The sequence below is a fragment of the Drosophila melanogaster genome, chromosome 2R (assembly GCF_000001215.4).
Source record: "Drosophila melanogaster chromosome 2R".
Classification (NCBI taxonomy): domain Eukaryota; kingdom Metazoa; phylum Arthropoda; class Insecta; order Diptera; family Drosophilidae; genus Drosophila; species Drosophila melanogaster.
In genome coordinates this window covers 24,856,570-24,876,248 of record NT_033778.4, presented here as the reverse complement: position 1 = coordinate 24,876,248, position 19,679 = coordinate 24,856,570, and the positions used below count along the sequence as shown (strand labels likewise).

Below are 19,679 nucleotides of genomic sequence, written 5' to 3'. Positions count from 1 at the left end.
AATAGTGTATGTGTAGCATTGGTCCTGATGTCCGAATCGGTTGGGAGAAATACCCCCAAGTGGATCTCGGATTCTTACGCGAAATGATTTCGTAACAGATTATCGGGGAATACTCATCTTTTCCTTGCTTTCTTTTCATTGATTAGTCGTTGATAAACGGACTTTTAAAAGACATTTAATAAAAAAGCTTTTAAAAACTTAAAAACCAAAGGTAAGTCCTTTAATAAAGCATTTCATGGAGGTTCGGAGAAAATTAGCATATAAATTGAAAATACATTTAATTAGACCTGGAAGAATTTAAAATCGAATTTAATAAATTATTTTTAACGGTATATACTAGAATCGGTATATTACGTTTAAATAATTTTGAATGGTCATGTTTCGGTCATACTGATGAACTGGTTCATCTGGAACTACACATCTGAGTCATTTTTAGGAGCGACAAAGGAAAAATTATAAACAAATACAATGGCCACCTTAAAGGGTAATTATGCACAACAGTCTCTAGCAAATCTAATGGCTTACATTCTTCGCCTACATCAACACCAACTGGAACCCGCTACACGCCTCTTTTGAAACCATCACACAGCGTATGTCTACAACTACACCCACTCCTGCAGCCAACCGTCTGATAATGATTCCCCTCTTTGTGCAGCCTCTTCATCTGCGCCTTTCTTACATGCATTGGTGTTACCTTCCTGATCCTGGCCTGCGCCGTGCCCACGACAAAGATTTTCTATCCCTTCTTCGTTTTGCTGTTCTACGTGCTGTCAGTTCTTCCAGTCTTCATTGCCAGGAGGACAACTCCTGGAAATGAGACCAATCCGAAATCGGAGTTTGCTCACTTCCTTACCGCGGGAATGGTGCTGAGTGCCTTCGCCCTGCCCATCGTCCTAGCCCACGCATTGGTGGTAAGTGGACACACGGAGCTATTGGGATTTTAAGAGTGTTAAACACGCGATGTCATTCTTAACAGATCACCTGGACGGCGAGTATCCTGACGATAATAAGTAACATTATTAACTACGGCACCATCTTCTGGTACGCCATGCGCGATGACGAGCCATACGGATCCATGTTCTAGAGGGGATTTGTAGTTCACAAGCTCACTAGGCTAGTAACCGGCGCAGGAATATCACCGATGCACTGGGTCCTAGGGTTACGGCCATTTATCCGTAAGCACGCATGCTGTTCGCTTATCCGCAGTCATCAACAAATCTCATATAATCAAATGTATCCAGATAAACGCAAACAAAATAAACTGACGTAGTAGACATTGTCTGGTTCCGGTTCTTTTTGCTGGTTCGATATCGATATCTAAACCACTATTCCATAAGCAGTAATTCTCTCCACTGGCGTATCAAGGAGGGATTAGCTCTCAGTTTTCACTCACTTAATTGAACTGGAAATATTTATAGTCGAAAAAAAATAGCCTGGATGGTGTTCATTTGGCTGCACTGGAACTAGGAACAAGCATTCAGTTGTTAAATATACAAATTTGTAAATATCCTTGCTGGATAAATGAATAGCGGTGTGGCGTTCCTTTTTTCATTGGCGAAAGTACACGTCCTTTGACAAATGGAGTTACACCTCATTTGAGCCCATAACATGGACAGGATTATAAAATCTGAAATCAAGAAGGAACAGATCACGGGTATTCCTTCGGTGGCCCTTCATGGCATCGAGAACTCGATGCAGGACGATAGAGATGTCAACACTGACGTGGAGGAGGACTTCACGGAGGAGGAGTTGGAGCTATTCACAGATCAGGATTCAGACACGGGAGATTCTGATGTGTCGCTCACGCAGCCTGAGGCAGCGCGCAGTGTGCTTTTGAGCAATGCTCCTATGCGCAAGTACCCTTTTAAGCTGAAGCAAAGCGAATCTGGGTGAGTATGCGCTCTAGGCACATTGCGGAGTTGTTGCCAACGAAGTTTGCGAATTCCAGGAACGTCCTAACCGTTCACCACACGATCAAGGAAGCAGGTCAGGCACTGCGCATCCAGATTGCCGCCTGCTGCTTCAACGAACTTAGCAACAAGCTGGTGGTAATAGACAAGCGGTAAGGTTGACAGGGGAAACAATAACGTAATACTCTTTTAAACAGTCTTTTTTATTTCCCAGTGGCAATGTTTTCGTCTTTGACTTTGTACGCAAACGCTACTGGCGGCTGGGATTCCGGATGCCCAAGGCCAAGCTCATTCGGCCATCCCCTCTGCACGGTAGCGACTACATTGTAGGCAATAAAACGGGCCACATTTTCACCATAGACGTGGACAACTCAATTCTTGGGGTCGACGGAGAAGTGGGAAGCGCAGCGCTTGAGGAATTGAGTTGGAGCAATAGCCTGCAGAATGCACGCTCCTCTATCGCTCTGATGCGTTTCGGCAGCGATGCACTTCTGGTGAATCTCCATACTCTGGAGGTTTCCCATCAGCTGGATTTCGATCAGTCGCGCTACACGCTGAAGTTCGCTGCCTTCCTGCCCCACTCGGACCAGTTCTTTATAGGGTTTTCTAACGATTCTCTGCATGTGTGGTCCTCGCATTCATTGAGCACTTTGCGGATGGGCCAGCCTATCAAGGCCAGGAATCGCAAACTGAGACTGCTACCAGCCGCAGAATCTATACCGGAAATAGTTCTCCGAAGCCCGGATGACAGTGACTTGGAGGAGGACTTGACGTTTGACTGCCAGCACTACGACTTTGCCGATGGAATGCTACTCAGCTACTGCTTCACCCCCGACGGCAACAAGATGTGCCTTAGTACCTTGGATGGCTATCTTTTATTGCTGAGCGTGGCCTCTTTTGATCTGGAAAAGATGTACCGCTTGACGGACTTTACTCTCCACCAAATGGCTTTCCTCTCGCAGCCAAAGGAGCGCATAGTGTTTGGAATCACCACCAGAAACCAAGCGGTCATGCTGGATTTAGCCAATACGGATCACAAGCTAATTGTGCAGCGCTCCAATGCACGAAGTTTGAGTCTGAGTCGGGATGGCAAGCTGTTGAGTGTAACGTCTCGCTGCGGAGAAGTCAATGTGTGGTCCACGTGCCGCATTTTTAACGCCCTGCAAGCTCAGATCCGCTGCCTCAGCCAGGTGAAGTCCACTTTCAAACAACCGAATCCTCTGCCGCCCTGCAGCGTCGGTGGAGGCGTTAGCAAAGAACTGCGAGATCTGCTCAATCCGCAGCGCCTAAAAACCATGCTCAAGGAGTACGGTTGCTATCCTGAAAAGTACAGGTACCTAATTTGGACATCCCTCTTAGACCTGCCCTGCAATGGGCCTCAATTCCAGGAACTGATCAAACTGGGGGCACCTCTCCTGGTCAGAAATCGGGCCAAGAAGCTTAAGATTCGCAACGATCACCAACGCCGTGTTGTGATTAAGATTTGGAGTTGCCTTGCTCAATGGTGCAAGGTCTTAGCTCACGCAGATTTTATGCCACACCTGATTTTTCCGTTTGTGAAGCGAATGCCCAAGAATAGTCTGGTTTGCTTTGAGTTAATCGCTACCCTTGTATTGAATCATTTTCAGCTGTGTTTCGAATTTCATCCGCTGCCGCCCTCCAATTATCTGGCCATGTGCGAAAATATCCTGCAGCACTGTGACGAACAGCTTTGCAAGTTTTATAAATCCCAGGAGATGTTGCCTAAAGATTTTGCCTGGCCCCTTCTGAGCACTGCCTTTTCCGAGGTCCTTGAAGAGGAGCAGTGGCTATCGCTGTGGGACAACATATTTTCGGAACCACCCTGGTTTCCAGTCTTTCTTGTAGTGGCCTACAATTTGATTAATCGAGAGATAATCTTGCGGCTGCCAGACAAGCGATCAGTCCTCTTCTTCTTCCACGATCAGAACCCTGTGGACATCAGCAAACTTCTTTCCAAGGCGCGCAAACTAATGTCCAAATGTGCGCTTGCACTTCACCCACAGCGTTTCATGACACACTTCAGCCCCATTCCGAAGGGTGTGTATCCAAAGTTTCTCAAATATCCCAGCGAGTGGATCGATGAGCAGGAGTATCAAGCAGTATCGTTGATCAAGCACAACCAGGAAATCGATGCCCGAATTCGCCATCTTGAGTTGGAGGAGGTTAAAATTATGGAACGCCTTGAAACAGGACTTAAGCAAGAGGAGCACGCTCGCCGCCTCAAAGAAATGGAGAGAGTTTACCAGGACACAATCCATCGCGAGGAAGAGCGCATCACCTGCCAACGGAAAATGCTGCTCACCTACCAAATGGAGGTGCGTCGGCGCAAGAGCGAGGTCATCACTAAGTTACAGGAGTCTGAGCAGCGACGCAAAATTCTGGAGATGGAGAAGGACATGGACCTGCTGATGCACAGTATTGAGCGTGAGCGTCGGCGTCACAACCAAGAAATGCAGCTGGCCGAAGATGAAATTCGTAACCAGGAGATGGAGCTCCTTGCCCAGCGCTACTACTCGGATACGGAGGGTGCTCCACTGGCACAGAAGTATTACGACAAAATCCAGAAACTTTGCTATCAGCGTGATCAGCTGCAGAAAAACTTGCGTGATGTATGTGATAAAAGATTTTAGATTGTATTCTGTGATCTCCTAAGTCTACTTTCTTCCGAACAGATGACCATGGAACAGCTGCGAACTCCAGCAACATCATCTGTGCAATTTAGTCCCCAGCTGGTGGATATCGAGAATTCCATTTTTGAGATACAGAGAGAGTTTACGGAAATCATAACCACAGACAAAACATTGGAGTACAGAAGGAATTTAACTTAACTGAGGCTTTTTTGTACGAATAAACTACAAGGCTAGGATTATGTACATGGCACTAGAAAATAAATAAACAAGGCATATTGGTTATTTCTTGGCCGCGCTTGCGTTGCTGGCGGACGAAGGCACTAACACGTTGGGCACATTGATGAGCAAGTGTATACTGGATGGTGGAATCCGCAGCTGGTCGGCCACCACTATAAACGAAAATAAATTAACTTAACTTCAGGAATGGTTTATTAAAGCTTACCGCCAGCTAAGCTGCTGTGACTCCTGTGCTGCTGCAGTTCCTTTTCTAATCTGGAAATTCTTTCGTGCAGTTCTTGATTCTCCTGCTGCAGCTGGGCGTTCTGTTTGATGAGGTCCTTATGCTCGTTTCGCATCTTGTTACGGTAACGAGAGGCTGCTGCTCTTCGTCGCTCCATACAATCCTCGTCCCGACTGCGATCCTTTGCTTTCGCAGCCTTGGGCGGTGTGGAGAAACTTCGTCTGTTATTATTGCTGTGGATAATGGCCTTCAATCGCTCCTTGATGGGCAGCTGTGAGGTGGGCGTCAGACTGGCGCTACTGGGCTCGTTATTAGGTGGGTTGCAACTGACCAAAATAGGCTCGGGTCTTTTACTGGTCTTGTTTAATTCTTTCGCAGTGGGTTTCGGCAGTATGAAGGGATGAATGGCACCAGTCGGCTTCACCCTGTTTCTGTTACAATCAACTGTAGCGATGGAAATGGGAACTGACTGCGCAGGCAGCACCCATGTTAGGACCTGGGGCTGGATCAACTGCAGCGGCGGCGGACCATCTTGACTGGCTTTGGAAGGCGAGGTAACTGTCGTGGCCAGAAGCTGGTCCACATCCATATCGCCGCAGCTGACACTTTGTGGGACCTGATTTTCAGACGGAACTGATACCACGGTGGGGGCCTCGACGGGATACACCTGGGGCGTGTGCAGGGACTCACCGTCATTGGGTCGAGCCTCTGGGCGACTCGGAGTGCCGCTGACATTTCGCTCCGCTGCTTGCTGGAATCCAATGTCAAATGGATTTACGTGCTGCAGGTCCTCGAAGAGACCCACCTCGTCGCAGTTCTTGATGAGTCGCGTAGGCGTGGGCGTTTGGTCGGCGGCAAATAGAGTGTCTGACTTCTGCCCGAGAGAAATGTCTAGCGAAACATGTTCCGTCTGTGCCCGAAAGTTCTGATAGCAGGATACGTCGCCCTCTGGGGATTTTGTCTCAAAGTCGCCGAAGGACACACTGGCCAGGTGATCCATGTCTCCGGCGGTGTCCATGTCAGAAGTTACATCAAAATCATGCTATTTACAAATCAAACTCCATAATCTGCCGACAATTCTCAATTAAAACAACTATTTTGTAAATCACATTAGCAAAACAAAAAATAAAATTGTTATCGATGTATGGATGTGTTATTGAACCTATCGGACTCCATTAAGAAACCAACTCTGGCTGCAGTGCTGGAAAAGGTACTAAGTTCTTCTGCCGTAATTACGATGTAAAATGTATTTTATTACTGGTAGAACAAAGATCATAACGTAGAACTTAAAATAAATCAAATAAATACTGAATAATCTTCATTGTGTAACAAAATAAGTAAAGGAATTTTCAAACCTCGATATAATGTATATTTTATATGTTGTTTACCTTAGCACAGTAGTGATGTGTGCAAACCGATATATCGATACCGCGAGTGGGTGCAAAAAAGGCGCGCGAATGTTTTCAATTTGAATCTGGTTACCAATAAATACTGTGTGTAAAAAATACCCCTCTGTCATGAGACCCTTATTATTCCTAGCCTTTCTGTGTTTGAAGCTGTTATGCAACCACTCTTGACATTCGGCATTTCCGCAACGAAATTGCGTATCTGCCATCGCATCCAAAATGCCAAAATGCGAGTCTTCGGCACGTAGAAGCAATCATATGTGAAGAAGAGGAAGGTAAAGCGAAGAAAAAACATCGAAACATTTTTGGTAGCCAAGAAAACCCCATAATTTAAAATTTGTATCTTTTAAATTAGATTTCTCATTGGAGGAACAAGCAGAAAACAGACAGCGGACAAAACAACACGCAAAATGATTTCAAGCCGCTCGCATTTTGGGAAATATGCACGCAACGAAACGAGCAATTTTCTAAAACTCTGCCGCACAAAAAGCAGCAGACTCGACTTGTGGGTCAAGTTCAGTGCTTAAATTGTTCCCAGCGAGAAGATGGAGGACCCCTTCCGGCCCTCGTCCTCGTTGTTCACCACCACTCCAATCCGCTCCGTTTGCGAGGAGGAAGGGCCGCAAGATGCACAGCATGAAAATTAAGAAAAAGTGATGCGTAATTACAGTCATTCTCTTTCACTGCAGCCAAGCGGGCTATTCCACACAGCCATACCCTTGGCCATGTCCCGATCTCGATCCCATCCCATCCCATTCCATCCCATCCCTGCCACGTTGCATGCAACGGACGCGCGTTTTTCGGACAGCGTGGTCCATGGTCCATGGAGCTATGGGATGGAGATGGGTTCCGATCCTCGGCTCTGGATTCTCGTTTCTCGGACTGCGCTGCTGCCGGTAGAAACAATCAGTTTGAAGTTCGTTCGCATAATTATGGGCAATTTTCAAAGAACATGCGTTCCGATGAACATCTCTCTCTTGCCCGCATTCAAAGTATCCATACCCATCAGCTCCTTTTCCTGCCCCACCGCCACATCCTTTCCATCATCGCACTGCAACCTCGCCATTTTTCTTACTGTCCGTCGGTCTCTGTGGTTAGGATCAAGTGGCTGAGTGCACAAAATTTTTTTCCAAACTTGGAATAGCTTGCGATCAGGCTAAAGTAAAGCTTGAGAACAAATGTTTGAATAAGTTCCATAAGAACTTGAATTTTATTTGAAAAATATGTAATATAAAGGTATAGCAGTCCTCATAGTGATACATTGGTATTTAAGACTTGACCAGATTAACCATTCCATTTTAGCAAAGACACGTTTGGCATGACCCTAGCGTTGGTTACCAACTTGATGATCAGGTTTCTGGCCCTAGGAAATTTGCAAAGGAGTCAAGGACCGCAATTGGCCATAACGGCATGTGCGGCCTACAGGATCCGGCTGGTATCCAGCTCAGAGGATCACACTGTCCTTTCATAAATATTCAAAAACGGAGTTCCTCGAACGCCCAACATTTGTTTTCCCCTGCTGCAAGTTGGCTTTCCCGCTGCCATTTGGACACTTTGTTGGTTTGCCATTTCCCCAGCGGCAGTTTTGCATATAATTTATTAAGTTTGGCTGCCTCATTTGGGGTTCCTCCGGGAGACAAAACGGTCTTGTTTATTTTCCGCTGGTATCTCAATTTCTTCATCGAGTGTAAGAGTCAAAAGGTGGACACCGAACGTTTCTGAAGGCCTATAGAAGTGGTGGCTATTTCGGCAGATTGCGCATATATTTTTGAACAACTTCCACGGCCCGGGGCACCGAAAACTTCCTGTGCCGCTGCGGCTCGAAATGATTTCTGCTTTTCCGACGGCATACACAGAATCGCCTGCCTTCAAGATACAGATACGTTTCGCTGCCGTCGCTGCTTGGCGCTCCAATAATAATTTCATAATTATGGGTTATCTGGCAAGTGGCATTCGAAAATAATAAAAACTAAGAGGCAAGAAACTACGATTCGCGGCAAAACATAAAACCCAAATATAAAAGCACGGAGATCCGGAGTTCGGTTGCGTTGCAGCGTGGCCGAGATTGATTGTCGCTAATGGGCGTGCAGCTCGGTTCCAGCGAAAAGGCCTCTCCTGGTTCCTGGCCAGCCCACATGGCCCAGACATCCGAGACAGACTCCGATTCAGATGCGGACCCTGAGTCCCTGTAATTGTTTTAATTGCCATCCAGCAGGTCGCGCTGGAGCTGCGAAAGTAGACCAGGCGGCATTAGAAAGAATCGGGTCTCCATCTTAAGCTGGGTCCACTTAAATGTGACCTTGGAGCTGCGCTCCACTCATAGGCAACCATCCACATGAACCGCTCCACCGATTGCACTGTGCTACATTCTAAGGGTTTCGGATTACAGAAAACATAGATGTTCTAATATCCCTCATATATGTATTGTATTACATTTGTGAAGGTTGTTGTTTAAAGTATATTCAGAATGCGGATACATTTTCATAGCTGCCCTGGTTGTCTAACGGTGGAGCTGAAGGCTTTTAGCTCGTGCTGTGAGCGCGCCAATCTGTTGGCCATCATCATAAGCCACAAGGATGGGGATCAGAAGTTGGGCCATGTCGGCGCTGCTCTCATCACGCCGTGATTCGTCGGATGATGGATTGCGTTCACTTTTGATGGATCTGCCACTTTCAGTTGGAAATTTAATGCTCACGTCCGAGAGGCGCTGCCTAATTGCCCAGCCCGTCGTAGGATCCCGATGCCGAGATCACTGAGGCCAGATCCCCCTAAGACCCCGCGACCATTTCCATTTCCGTTAAGGCCGCTGGCCAAAATCTTGGCCCAACTTTCGCTTTTTCTGCAGTCTCCTCAGACTTTTCTTAGGGCTTCGATTGCCGTCGGCTTCTAACATCCTGTCCAGTTTTGTGTCCAGGGGCTAATCCTTCGACTGGACTGCATAATTGGCGTCTGGAGGCGGGTCTGCGGGTCCAGGGCTTGTGTCCAACATGTGCCAAGCACATTCTGGCCGAAAGAAAGCATGCTTAGACCTCGAAGGCGTGTTAGCATTAAGAAGCCGCAAAGAACCGATTAAACCCCCTTTGAAGAGGGACCACAAACCACCGCTGGGCATTTGGAGCCCTTTGGAGACCTCGGCTAACGGTATCCCTTCTTAGGCATTTGTTTAATTGCATGATTTCCGAAATTCCGCTGAAACTCGTTCAGCGGAATTTCGGAAATCCTAAGCCACATATATGATTAGCAGTGCCAGCCACATAAATAAAACAAGAACTATCTCTTAAATGCCACAGAGTCTTTTCACCCGCGTTCATTAATTGATTGTAAAATAATAATGACACCAAACTGGGGCATATTCAATAAGGCGAGCCAAAATTTATCAATGAATCCGCGTCTTTCTCCCCTCGATGGATGATGGTTGATCCCCTACATTGATGACAAATAAGTTACATCGTGGATACTGCTAAATAGTGCCTAGCTTTATTATCAGTATACAGATGGGGTAATGTGCACATACCACTGCCGTCCGTTGCCAAGTTTTACTTTACCATTTGGACAGCTCCATCACATTTTCCCCATTCACTGTTTCACCCAAAACGGATTTTACGCATTCGTAAACCTCGAAGTTCGCAGCCTCAATTCGCGACCTGCGGCCATTTTCGCGTTCTCAACTCTTCTCGACGGCGGGCTTTGTCTTTTGAGCCAAAACTAAAGCCATTGACAAATGATTGGCAACGTGGAAGGGGGGGGATGAGGGGGGCTCGGAACGGCAGCAAAAACTCATCAATTAAAAGTGCTAATGGCTATCATAATGATATGTTAATATCACTCGCAGCTATGGCCATTCTGCCTTTGTTTTTGCGCTCTGCCTAACTGCGGTTTAGTTCAGTTAGCCGGGCCGAAAGAACCGGGTTGAAAAAAGGTTACACAGCGGTCTCTAAGCCAAAGAATGTTGTTGCATGATTAATTATGCCTTGGCGACTTTTTGGCGGTCTCTTGGCAAACGCAGTCAAAACATATTTCCCAGCTTGCCTCGGCTTCATTAGCGCATTTCTTCCTTGGTGGCAAAAAGCCGAGGGTCTACAACTCGTGATATATGTCAAATTAATTAAGTTTTCTGGCACAACCGTTCCGAGGGGTCATCGGAGCAGGTGAACGCGGCTGGTTGGGGCATCTGCCAGGTGGAATGGAGAGTACTCTCCGAGCTCCCATGGTCCATGGTTCCAACCCTGATTTATAAGTTCAATCAAACTCATGAATATGCACATGAAGCGCCCGCGGCCATATGATCGCTGATTTATTGCCCGAATCGGACCTGGAATCGAGATCAGGATCAGGACCAGATCCAGATACAGAATCATTGCCAGATTCGGATACAGACTCGAGTATGCAAAGGTTGCAGATCGACGGGCGCATTTTTCACCATTCCCAGATTGATACGTGCTGGAATTCTCGGTGCCCGCTCATAATTCTCCTCGCAGCCCGTCACAGGTGATATATGCGTCTGCCCGGATCACGGGATTAGCGGAGCAGGGGAGCTTGCGAGCAGGCGATCTGCGGATCAGGGGTCGTCTTCGTGCGTAGGCCTAATGATTGGGTTGCCGTGCGATCGGGGTTAAGAATTATGGTTGAACTCCGCGGCGGATGTAGTGCATCATTCGCAAGCGGCCATAATGATAGGTCAGCTGGGCACTGGAAGCGTCAGCTTAGATTTAGCATTTTAATTGTTGCGCTTATTTTGGGAGTCAAAATTTATGCATCCGACGCGTCGGATGGCTCCATTCCCAGCAAACGGAGTGCACTAGATACCTTGCAGGACAGCCAGGATTGGGTGGGTTATTGGCAGGACGTCGCATACCACGTCCTAGTCCGGGCATTGCGTGCCAGGAGCCCATCACTGAAGCCGCCAGCCAATTGTAATGCAAAGTTCTCCATGCCGACTTGCAACGCCAACGCAGCTCGCCCTGGGCCAATTCCAATTTAACTTCTTTCTGCGGCTTGATATTTGGCCAAAGTCGGCCTCTTGCTGTTGTTGTGGGCCCACTGCCGCCATGGCAGTTTGGGCTGGCTAACAAGTTTGGAAAATTTGCGTTTCCGGCATTTGCAAATTTACAATTCGCGCCTTGCATTTTGACAAAGATGCATGCCCCTTGCGATCGACGAGACGAGGTTAAAGTTGGCCCGCCAGTGATGAGCACTGACTTCTGGAGTTATAAGCTGATTAGATTTGTTTTGAAAATTTGTTTTCACGGTAGCTCAGGGAAACGAAGTTAAGTAAATCCCACCACTTTATTCGTGATTTGATAAATAATATTCTCTGCCCGACACTTCTTGCAGTTCAATGCGATGCAAATAATTAGATACTTTCATATGTAAGCTCCCATTTCTTTGGTAGTCTGATGTGTTCATCTCTGGTGGTGTAGTGGTCGTGGTCGTGGGCGGTGTTTGGTGTTTGGCGTTTTCGGGACCTGTCTGCGGTTGACTGACTGTGTGCTCCGTTGGACGGATGGCCGACTGCTGTTTTGGTGGCGATTTTGGGGGGTGGATGGCTTGGTTGGGGTGCCCAGCTAACCCAGCTCTCCCGTTATGTAAACGTCTTTGCGCGCCTTCATTTTGTGGTTTCAGCAGCTTGGAATTTTTCTGTTTTTGTTTTGGCCGAGCAAATGTTTATGGGCTATGGGCTAACTTCCTTTTAACATGCAACAATTTACGCCGCTCTGGCTAAAATTGCATGCGTCTGTGACCCCAAACCAGGCGCAACTTCCCCATCCGCGCACTCCCTGTCCCAAAACCCGTACCCCCAGTCCAAAATGTTAGATGGCGGGCGCCATTCCGCCCCGAATTTACGAGTTTTGGATTTCGCACTCCGAGGACGGGCGGAAATGCTGACAGCTCATGGCATTGCAGCTGCCCCGTGGAATAAAAGTGATTTTCTTGCTGGACGGGCTGGTGAGATACAGATACTGATATCGACAAGATCAACCGCTTTTTGCTCCAGTCCCGCTCCCATATAAATCACAAGCCCCGCCGAGCCAAACAAAACGAAACGTCAAATTAAAATGCAAATTTAATTGATGTATCGGCCAACTAGTTTCTAGACTGTGTGCATTAGAGACACCGATCCGAGAGACCAGACCGATCATTAGATGCAAAAAGCTGAAACTTAAGCTAAAGTGCACCACACACTAGACCGCGCAGCGGAAATTATACGAGCGAATGCAATCTGGTTGCCGCGTTGCACTTTGCAATTTGAAATGCTTCGGCTAATTACACGCATTTCGCATGTGGCCAAAAGGAGCGGCCCATGGCCCATGGCCAGAAGCCCATGCCCATCCCTGAGTCCAGGATACGTGCTCCTCGCCCATTAAGTAATAGGTGCGGACCCTGCTAATGGTTGCACTTCCAGTTGCAGTAGCTGTGGCACTTGCAGGGCCCTAAGGGCCCCATCCCCTCCAGCTTCAAAGACATCAAAGGCAGCAGGACAGCAACTGTGAACGCCTCGGATGACATTACCATTAGGCGGCTTGTGATTTGCCAGTTGCTACGCATCTTCGAGATACTTTGGCCAACAGCGAGTGGCATTGATTGCAGTGATTGAGACTTACGGATTGAATTGTAGCACGTGTGCTTCATAAAGTTCAAATGAAGGAAATTACTTCCTCAGCTAAGACGGGTTTGACTAGCTGACCCAAAGCTGCGGTTTTGAAAATTTACATTAAGAGAAACAAAAGTCAAAGGGAACATTTAAGAAGCGAATCAAGAGATAGCACGACAAACATTAATGGATTTAAGAAATTCTTACAAAATGAGGAACTGACCATATCGGAATTTAAAAACTGATTTTACCATCAGCCCATTCTGTGGGGATCCACTACGACCCCTCTGGGAACTGACACACTCGACCAGTCAAAGTTCAAGCTGAGAAGTCGAAAGGTGTTGGTGTCCCTCAATCTTAAACGAGGAGGAGGAGGCGAAGCAGGAGGAGTCTCCAGCGACTTCAAGACAAACATTCATCGATGCGAGGGAAGCAGGGAAGCAGGGAAGCAGATGCGGCACATCCATCTGACAGATACTAAGATACTATGTCTGCCTGTCTGTCTTGGTCCATCTGTCTGTCTATCTGTCTGTGTGTTCTTGAAAACTCCAAATTGGCCGGGCTGCTGTTGCTTTGCATGCGAGTGAATTCACAGTCGCCGCAGCTGCACAAAGCCAAAGATTCAGAGACTTGGTCGAGGGCCACAGTCGAAAAAATGAAGAACAAAAAAAAGCGGATGAATAAAATGGCCGCCAAAGCCATGGACCCATGCCAAAATCGAGGCCCAAGCTCCAGCAGAGGCAGCCATGGATGCGATCTGGTCCTGTCCTTATTTTTCATCTCATTTTCTACTTTCTGGCAGTGCTTGCCCCTCGTTGTGCTTTATCGTCTGCTGGAAATCTGCGCACGTTTTGGCCGGGTTATTATGCGCGCCTTGGTTGGCTTGGCTGGCTGAGATGGCTTGGTTGGCTTGGATGGCTGGGCTGGCTTTTTGCGGGGGCAGCCCTCGAACGTTGAGCCGCAGAGCAGTGGGGCTCTCCTCCATCTTGTCTCGTCTCCGCTGCAGTTGGTGTTTTCACAAGAAACCTGGTGGTATGGTGCTCCCCCAAACCTGGCATCGCATCGTATCTGGGTATCTGCTATCCCCCCACTACGGCGAGCTGTCAGCCACTTGGCAGCGTGTTTGTTAACATATAGTATTTTGAAGGCGTGGGAGCCGCATTGCAGCCCGGGTTCAGGCCAAGACCGAGACGCTTTTGGCCAAGAGGTGGAGGTGGGTGAGCAGGAGGGGAGCCCGAGGAGAAAAACGTTTTAAAGTTTCTGCCTTTGTCTGCGGCAAACGCCATTTTTCCCCTTGACTTCGTTTGGTCTTGGGCACCGAGAACATCCGACTCCGACTTCGACTTTGACTGCGACTGCGACTCTAGTTTTCTAAGCCCGGCTGGCTGGCCATGTTATTTGTCAATGCATGACAATTTTATTGGCTTATTTCTGCGGCCCTGTTACCGCTCTTCTGGCTCTTTTGGCTCTTTTCGCCCTTCCAGCGGCTTTGATGGACGTTTTGCGGTCTGCAGACACTTTAATTTGGGCATGGCACGGCCAATCCGCCATCCTGCGTGCGCAGTCCTAGGAGGCCGTCCCGCCTCTCCGGGGTCTTGCATTTGGATTTGGGCTCGGGCACGAAGTAAATCACATCACGACACAGCCCCGCCGATCCAATCCGATCCAGTGCGATGCGATCTGCGGCAGTTCCATTTCCATTCGAGGCTATCGAAGTTGCTTTGCATGGGTCGGCTAATTACGGGGATCGATTTGTGTTGCTGATATTTTCGGCGACTTGGCGTTAAGCGGCGAATCATGATCCACGGGGTGTTGGAAAATTCAGCGAAAATCGCCGTAGGGAAACGTTAACCCACTGAGTTCATAGTTCTGGGACCACTCTACTCAAATATAAGAATGTAGTATGCGAATGTTGCATATTTGCCTAAGCCCACCAATTTTTCTGCCTCTTCCAAGATAGAGTACTCCCAACATTAGTGAAAGCATACGGTTTAGGTCCTGGAAGACTTACTTGTCTTCAGAGGGTTAAGAGCTGCTGAGATGACGTTGCCATTCGATGGCCGCAATAGCTCAAGGAAAGAAATCACACGGAATCGTGCCGCATTTTCCGCTCTACCCCAGCCAAGTTAGTCCATCAGCTTTTCCGAGGAACTCCCCATACTTTATTTTTCACTTTCGGTTAGCTTTGCCAGCTAAGGCCAGAGAATTCTTTGGCTCGTTCGGTGGCTTGGCGGTCTCGTTTCCTCCCATCCAGCGTACTAGCCACGTCCACAGCCAAATCCACAACCACATCCACATAATCTACAGCCGCTGCCCTGGGGTTGCGATTCAATTTGGCTTTGTGGAAGTTGCCGTCGCCATTCGCCGTTGATTCTCGTGGCATGTATTTTGCATATTGACGCGCGGCATTTTGTAAGGCAACATTTCACATTGCAATTGGCATTCGACAGGCCAGAGTCGCAGCCACGTTTCGTGCCAAGATAACCAACTGCCACATAGCACACCACACGAGCTCCTTTGGCAAATGCAAAGCAAAATAGAAGCAGCTCACGACATCTCGACAAGCCGCAGCCCATGAGTCATGTGAATATGAATGCAAGTCCCGCCACGAACACGATCGAGTCAGTCCGCAAATCAACGCCGACACTCGGGCGATAAAAGCCATTGCATACGAGTATCTGGATACATGAACATGGATACATATAGTCGCCTATAGTAGCAAAGGCAACAGATAATAACAATAACAATAAGCGCTTCTGACATTTTTATTGAGTGTCTGTTTGATGAGTTGTTCGCCACAACAGGTTTCGGTTTCAGTTTGCAGTTCGCAGTTCTCAGTTTCGATTCTAGACATGATTCCTAGAGCCCCGTAGAGTAAAGTTGCCGTAATCATAGGCTAGTACCGCTTCCACTCATGAAATGACAGAACCCGGGGCGTCTTTGGTTCATTACACATGTCATAATCAGGGATACTCACCTACTTAATATTCAATTATTTTATTCTGCAGCATGAGCAATTACTTGGCACCCTTATGAAAGAAAGAGATTTCAATTCGTTTTCTAAGGATTTTACATCTTTACAACCACCTGAGGTGTAATTCACATGCCAAGAAACAGAAAATGTAATGTTTAGGCTGTGCGCATTTATATATTAAAAGCTGCAGAATGCTGGACATCTGTGGATTGGCCCACCTACAATCGCCAATATTCCTACTATCCGTCGAAATACTTACGATGATGGGAGACTGAGGAACCAAAAGGGGGCGGTCGCGATTCCTTCGAATCAATAACCATTCATCATCCAGGCCTAACCGGGATGAGGAGCCACATGGCCGGCCAAAATTTCTTCATTGGTCCGGGGCAAACCTCCTCCGCAGCTCAGCCCTTTTGGGTGCCCCGATCGCCTCGTGATATTCCGCGGATACGCTTTTGATAGGACTTTTGATTTATTACAAATTGAAGTTGATTTTAATCGAGTGTTTGCCAAAGTCCGCACGCTCCACGTGCTCCGGCTCCGATCGGATCGAATCTGGAGTGGACCTGGACCTGGACTGGGGCTGATTGATGAGTCGAGCAGCTGTCGAGCGCGTTTGAAATTTATGACAAAATATATGAGCCGCACTTTATCAGCTCGCGGTGATCGCGGCACACCGCGAATATTAATTGGAGCGACTTGGTCCGTAGGAAAGTGTTTTCCATTTAAATTGAATCTGGAATCTGGGATATATCTGGGCGTAGGGAGCTGAAGCTGGAGCTGGAGCTGGAGCTGTAGCGGTCCTCTCATCGAGGGCATTGCATTATTTTATTATAATGTGATTATTTATGCTCCGGCCGAGACGAGACTGTTGTTTGACACCCGACGAGGCGATCGACGGTCGCTGTGGTCGCATGCATCGAATTGATTTCAAAATTACAGTAATTTTCACAATTTTCTAATTATTTAATCGATTATTGATTTTTGATGTGTGCTAAGTGGCTCACTTAGTGCGTGAGAAATTGATGTGCAGAATCATTTGGCTGCGCATGCCTGATCTCCACGAGGTGTTGACTTGCGAAGCTGCAGGTGGGGACGGGATAAATGGATGTGGAGCCACACACCCGGCTGGTGTGGGCGTAGCAAATGGAGTGCGCGTAGGTCACCCCAAGCTAATGACTCAATTAGGTTCGCTCGCTTGGAAAGTAAGAGTATTCCAGCCCACGCAGACTCCGGATTGCTCTCGCCCAGCTCTGCAGGCACCCCTGACTCACCCATCGGGCGATCCCCTTCGAAATGAGCCTACGAAATTGACGGCAATTGGGAGGAAAGTGAAATCCGAATCAAATTTGGCGCCGAGTGCCAATTGAGGTGGTCCGCCGACCGGGCCAAAAGCAATTTAGGTATCTTTCCCTTTCCCCTTTTGCCGCCAAGCTCTATTGGTGCTACAAATTTCGGCTGAGGTCGAAATTGAGGACTCGTTCCTGTCGTGTGTCCAGTTGTAACTCCCTCCCTCCAACTCCTGTTGCAAACCGCTTAAGATCGAATAAGATATAATGATAATGCTCTGAGGACGATGACGATCGTAATGAGCTGCAATTGTTGCGCTTGGAGTGTGCCACACTCCTCCTCCTCGGGACTCCGACTCCGACTTCTTCCACTTCCATTTCCACTCGAGTTCGACTCCGGCATCGACCTGCGACTCTGATTACACTTAAGTGGAGTGGCCAATGTGATTTGGATTCTGGCTGGGTTTTTGCTTTGCCCGCAAAGTGGGCTGTGGGCTGTGGTCGTGGTTGTGATCTGGAAGATCGCTTTACGCTCTTCGAGTTTCTGGTTTGTGTCGATTTGGCGCAATCATTTCATGGTTAGCCTTAGCATACGCATCCCGGAGACATGGTCCAAAGTCGGGCCACGAAATTGCTGAAATTATTGCGGTACAAACTGTCACAGCGAAGCCATCAGCGAATCGAATCGAATCCAATCGGTTCTTTGGCTCATTAGAATGTCAACAAAATTTCGCTGACAACGATTTAGTAAATTGCCTTGACTTGGTTCGGATTGCCGACTATATGCATATGCATATGGATATGCATATGGATACGGATTCGGGCAGTCGCGGCTATAATTACTCTGGCCATACTTGGACGAACGGTGGACAGGTGTCCCCGCTCTGCGGGATTCTGAATAATTCAGGTGACTTGACATAACATCGGCAGGGATCTGCGACCTGCTGCTGCATTTCCCGTAACGCGAAAGTGCGTAGTCCATTCGGATTCGAATTCGAATTCAATTTGCTTGAATTATTAACGCATTTGTGTGTGCCTGCCATCTCCCCACCATGCCCCTGGAAGGATTTCATAATGCGGGGAAGTCATAAACTTGTTCAAATATTGACGCCCAATTATGGCAATTTGCATTGTCCAGTCCGCATTGCTTATGGATAATTTTCATAATAAAAGTCATGTGCAGCGTGCTGCGATTCCCCCACCATTTCTGGGAAATATCCGGTACTGTCTTTAGTTTTTATTCTAGGAAGCGCTGTCGTTTGATATTCAATTCCGCTTCGATGCATCGCCGATATTATTAGCTTGAAAGGTTTTGGCCCTTAAATTTAATGGCCGAAATTGGTGAAAAAATAATGAAGCCATAAGTTGATGGCGAATGTTATGGCGTGATACCAAAGTATGAATTCACTATTAAAATTTAGGTTATAAAAGAGAATATTTGTATTAAAAAAAAAAAATAAAATAAAGAAAAGTGTACAGTAACTGGGACACCATGGATATAAACGCGTTTATCGGGATGGCCTTAAATTTGAAGTTGGCGCCCATATGGTGCGCAAGCAGAGTGCAAGCAGTGCCAAAGCAGGTGAAGCAGTGAACCGGTTAGAAACGGGTAGCACGCACTCAAGCAGGACTTTAATTTGTAAAGTCCCCTTTTTATTGGTCACAAACTATGTTTTAAGTATGGAAAACCACTGAAGCTTAAGTCATCCCCATCACATACGACACCTAGTGACTCCACTGCCAGCTACCTTAATATGCCCTCGAGCACCTCAATAGCCTGTCAATTGGTCAACTAGCGACACTTTCAGTGCCTAATAAATTAATTACGCGCTTTAATTGATGTCTGCAGTCGCTGCTTTTGGCGTGCGAACAAGTTAGCCGGCCAGTCAGTCAGGAGGATAAGTCACCTGGGCTTGGTAAGGTGTTGGTGCAACAACAGAGTCATTAGCCGCCGCTGGGCGGGATGGGGCTCCTCCTCCGCCGGCATCCACCTCTTTCAGTCGGCAAACTATGTGACATTTTTCAAATGTTCCCGCCGGCGGAACAAAGGAAGAGTACGGTTACAGCTGGCCTTGTGCGTTCCCTGGCCTAGACTCCCCGTTTCCTCCTCCTCAAGGAACGTGCTGCAATGCCGACGCGTCAGTGTCGGAGTCAATTGCCAATCGAAGTTGCAATTGCACTCTTCAAAAATTAATCCGGAAGTTGGGTAATTTGCTCATGGGAATTCACAAAACTGCTGTCAAACTTCATATAAAGCTAATTCTCTGAGCAGCTTTAATAAACATCTAGGAGTTAGGGTCGGAGCTAAGGTAATCATATCCATGAATTTTTAAATTTAAAAAAAAAATCATAAATTGAGCACTTGTCACATTATTAGTGTTTTATTAAATATTCATT

At 47.4% G+C, this 19,679-nt stretch overlaps 3 protein-coding genes and 1 long non-coding RNA gene across 4 annotated transcripts; 2 read left to right on the top strand and 2 right to left on the bottom strand.

The window, feature by feature from the left end:
* Nucleotides 1–383: 383 nt before the first annotated feature.
* On the top strand, nucleotides 384–1,273 carry CG30423 (uncharacterized protein). Its single transcript, NM_166691.4, has 4 exons — nucleotides 384–484; nucleotide 590; nucleotides 656–911; nucleotides 977–1,273. The coding sequence occupies exons 1-4, from the start codon at nucleotides 469–471 to the stop codon at nucleotides 1,082–1,084; spliced, it is 381 nt and encodes a 126-aa protein (NP_726490.3). The 5' UTR covers nucleotides 384–468; the 3' UTR covers nucleotides 1,085–1,273.
* Nucleotides 1,274–1,336: 63 nt separating this feature from the next.
* On the top strand, nucleotides 1,337–4,842 carry CG16896 (uncharacterized protein). Its single transcript, NM_138129.4, has 4 exons — nucleotides 1,337–1,889; nucleotides 1,949–2,062; nucleotides 2,125–4,540; nucleotides 4,604–4,842. The coding sequence occupies exons 1-4, from the start codon at nucleotides 1,609–1,611 to the stop codon at nucleotides 4,757–4,759; spliced, it is 2,967 nt and encodes a 988-aa protein (NP_611973.2). The 5' UTR covers nucleotides 1,337–1,608; the 3' UTR covers nucleotides 4,760–4,842.
* Atf-2 (Activating transcription factor-2) lies at nucleotides 4,740–6,141 on the bottom strand. Its single transcript, NM_001038884.2, has 2 exons — nucleotides 5,004–6,141; nucleotides 4,740–4,950 (listed from the first exon to the last, which is right to left on the bottom strand). The coding sequence occupies exons 1-2, from the start codon at nucleotides 6,037–6,039 to the stop codon at nucleotides 4,841–4,843; spliced, it is 1,146 nt and encodes a 381-aa protein (NP_001033973.1). The 5' UTR covers nucleotides 6,040–6,141; the 3' UTR covers nucleotides 4,740–4,840.
* Nucleotides 6,142–16,071: 9,930 nt separating this feature from the next.
* On the bottom strand, nucleotides 16,072–16,989 carry lncRNA:CR44829 (long non-coding RNA:CR44829). The gene has a single exon (NR_124731.1). It is a non-coding gene; the product is annotated as a long non-coding RNA:CR44829 (long non-coding RNA).
* Nucleotides 16,990–19,679: the final 2,690 nt, after the last annotated feature.

Excerpts from the sequence above, each read along its gene's own strand:
- CG16896 (NM_138129.4), top strand. The coding sequence starts at position 1,609 with ATGGACAGGATTATAAAATCTGAAATCAAGAAGGAACAGATCACGGGT. Across the intron at positions 1,890-1,948 it reads CTGAAGCAAAGCGAATCTGG|GAACGTCCTAACCGTTCACC; the intron begins GTGAGTATGCGC and ends TGCGAATTCCAG. Across the intron at positions 2,063-2,124 it reads CTGGTGGTAATAGACAAGCG|TGGCAATGTTTTCGTCTTTG; the intron begins GTAAGGTTGACA and ends TTTATTTCCCAG.
- Atf-2 (NM_001038884.2), bottom strand. The coding sequence starts at position 6,039 with ATGGACACCGCCGGAGACATGGATCACCTGGCCAGTGTGTCCTTCGGC. Across the intron at positions 4,951-5,003 it reads TCACAGCAGCTTAGCTGGCG|TGGTGGCCGACCAGCTGCGG; the intron begins GTAAGCTTTAAT and ends TTTCGTTTATAG.
- CG30423 (NM_166691.4), top strand. Across the intron at positions 912-976 it reads TCCTAGCCCACGCATTGGTG|ATCACCTGGACGGCGAGTAT; the intron begins GTAAGTGGACAC and ends CATTCTTAACAG.